At 42.8% G+C, this 3076-nt stretch overlaps 1 protein-coding gene across 1 annotated transcript; it reads right to left on the bottom strand.

Moving 5' to 3' along the window:
* Positions 1-1387: 1387 nt before the first annotated feature.
* LOC106820250 lies at positions 1388-2850 on the bottom strand (the record flags this gene model as incomplete). The annotated part of the gene is made up of 2 exons (XM_014824784.1): positions 1388-2506; positions 2628-2850. Coding segments are annotated over 2 exons (1342 nt in total), but the record flags the coding sequence as incomplete, so codon positions are not given.
* Positions 2851-3076: the final 226 nt, after the last annotated feature.

Genomic DNA, 3076 nt, shown 5'->3' with positions numbered 1-3076 from the left:
GGGCGCGGGGGGTTGTGTAACTAGGAAATCGTGTGAGCGTGGGGGTGGTGAGCGTGAGGGTGACTTGTGTGAGCGGGGAAAGGGGTCGCGTGAGACCGTGGTGGGGGAGGGTCACGTCGCCTGCTGCGGACTGGGAGGGGGGAGCGGTGCAGTACGCACGTGTTTGTCCACGATGAGATGTACCTATGTATATATGTCATAGATATATGTATGTGTATTATGTACTACGTGTGCCCGTGTATCTGAGAGACTGCTGCGAGAAACGCTTTGTCCGGGGTACCCTGCAGGCTAGGGCGTCGTACCCTCTTTTAACAAAGCCATGTCAATGAATATTTATTGCGGAAATCTAGTCGTGGGTAGCCCGGCTCCATTTTAAATATATTTTAAAATCAAAATATGAATTATTCAGTCAGCTACTGCGCATGCGCGAACTCTGATTTTCGACTATTTAGCATAATTAAAATTCTAGAATACTTGCTAATGTACTAAGCGGTAATATAATGGGTTGCATATGCCCAATATCTGTTAAAATAACGACTATTTGGACGAACATATACACATACGTGTATCTGAGAGACTGCTGCCAGAAACACTCTGTCTGGGGTACCCTTCAGGTTAGGGCGTTGTACCATCTTTTAACAGAGGCATAGCGATGGATATTTATTGCAGAAATCTACTCGTGGGTAGCCCGGCTCTATTTTAAATAGATTTTAAAATCACAATATGAAACATAAAGTCAGCTACTACGCATGCGCGAACCCTGATTTTAGCCTACTCAGCACAGATAAAATTTTAGAATAATTACTGACGTACGAGACGGTCATATACTGGGTAGCATATGCCCAGTATCTGTTAAAATAACGAGTATTTGAACGAATTTATACACGCACATGTATCTGAGAGCTGCTACTACTACGAAAACTGCTACTGCTACTGTACTGCTACGAAAAACATTCTGACCTGGGTACCCCGCAGGCTAGGGTGTCGTACCTTCTTTTACCAGAGCCATGGCGATGGATATTTATCGCAGAAATCTACTCGTGGATAGCTCGGCTCCATTTTAAATATATTTTAAAATCAAAATATCAATTATTCAGTCAGCTACTGCGCATGCGCGAACCCTGATTTTAGACTATTCAACATAAATAAAATTTTAGAATAATTGCTAATGTACCAAGCGGTAATATACTGGGTTGCCCAATATCTGTTAAAATAACGAGTGTTTGGACGAATATATACACGTGCATGTATCTGTTAGACTGCTGCGAGAAATATAGCATATATATATATATATATGTGTTCCAACAACTATTTTCAGAGATATAATCTGTCCCACTAAACTCGCAACCTGCTTAACATGCACTCGCCTGTGTTTCTTTATGCTTACTCGAATTCCTTCAAGAGTAGTTTTGGCTTTCACAATACGCCTCTCGGGGATACAAATCAAACCTCTCTCAGAATCGAGAATTGAACCCAAAAACTCCAACACCTGAGTAGGAATCCACAATGACTTTTGCACGTTTGGTACAAACCCTGATTTTAACAAATCTTGTTTGATCTCATTAGACATCAACTGTGTAGATCTAAAATCCCTGTCGCAACCAAAACCATCATCAAGGAACATAAGCATTCTCTTTCCCTCACCCCTCCATTTAGCAACCAATGGCCTAACTACCTTAGTATATACATACGGAACTGTAGAAATTCCAAAAGGCAAAACCAAAAATTTGTACATGATCAAACGTCCGCGCGTGTCTTCCCAAGCAAATCCTAAATACTCTGTATGGGGTAAAAATATATCAATAAAATGATATGCCGAATGAATGTCAAATTTCACCATCCAAAAACCTTGCTCTAAATACATTAACACTAACCTGAGATCCTCATATCTAACAGACTGTTTCCATAAGTGAATATTTACCTCACGCAAATCTAGAATCAGCCGCTTTTTTCCGTTACTTTGAACTGAAACCGACAACGGATTAACAACTCTTGGCGTTGTTTTACATTCCGCAATCAATCCTCTATGCAACAAATCAGAAATGGCTCCACTAACAAATTCATGCTCTTTAAGAGCAGATTTATTATTTTTGATAAATTGTGCTGGCGGATCCGAATAAAAGGGAATTTTGTATCCATTCATAATAATATCCAGGACAAAACTGTTTGCACCAATATCCTGCCAAAATAATACATTATCTTTCAACCTGCCTTTAACAATGATATCTTTTTGCCCTTGTTCATATTCGAAATAATTATGAGTAAAACGTTCATCACTATCAACAACATAATACTCATCTTCTATCGAATCCATGGTACGCTGCTTCCCGCCCGCCCCCGCTCGGGACGCCGTCTCACTTCTTTCCAATAGAGGTGGCGGGTGAGACCCCGGCGGAATGGGGGCAGTCTCGGCGATAGTGAGTGAACTCCCCACAGGCGAAACAGGCTCCGACACCACGTCCTGTGAATGGCGTCCCCGCACGTGACGTTCCTGGATAGGAGGTTCCTTGTGATGGACGAAAATTCCGTATCCCCGGAAAATTTTGCTGTCCTCTCTCTGCGAATCCGAACGAAGGCCCCATCCCGGGATGACCGCCACCAGCAGTAGCATAAGTGCTAGGCCTTGCAGCGTTAAAGTATGGTGACTTGTGCTGGCTTTGTTTCTTGGACTTTTTCTGGCGCACAGCCCGCGCCTCAGCCTTCCGAATACGGGATTCATCATCTGAATCACTAGCCACGGGATTCGCCTCATACTGACGCACTGTATCCCAACCGGCCTCGGACGAATCGGCAATACGAATCAGCTTATTTCTCTGCTTCAACTTTCTGCCAATCTCAGTTAAAATCTCTCTGGCATAAGACACTTTATCGTTGTCACACGCCCACAAGACTTGGGTAACGGAATCTAACAAATCTCAGCCGTGGTACCCCAAAGCGTTACATTTTCATCGTAAAATAAGCTCTTTTAAGCCCAGCGTTTGCGCAGTGTTGTCATACACTGTAGATGCGATGTGCATACACTAAGTTACGATGTAGATTGCGTTTCTGAAGAAGAAGCTATATTTGGTCAGTGTTA

The sequence above is a fragment of the Priapulus caudatus genome, unplaced genomic scaffold (assembly GCF_000485595.1).
Source record: "Priapulus caudatus unplaced genomic scaffold, Priapulus_caudatus-5.0.1 Scaffold9066, whole genome shotgun sequence".
NCBI classification, from domain to species: domain Eukaryota; kingdom Metazoa; phylum Priapulida; class Priapulimorpha; order Priapulimorphida; family Priapulidae; genus Priapulus; species Priapulus caudatus.
Note: the sequence above shows the minus strand (reverse complement) of the source record. Positions and strands in the feature narration are given on the sequence as shown.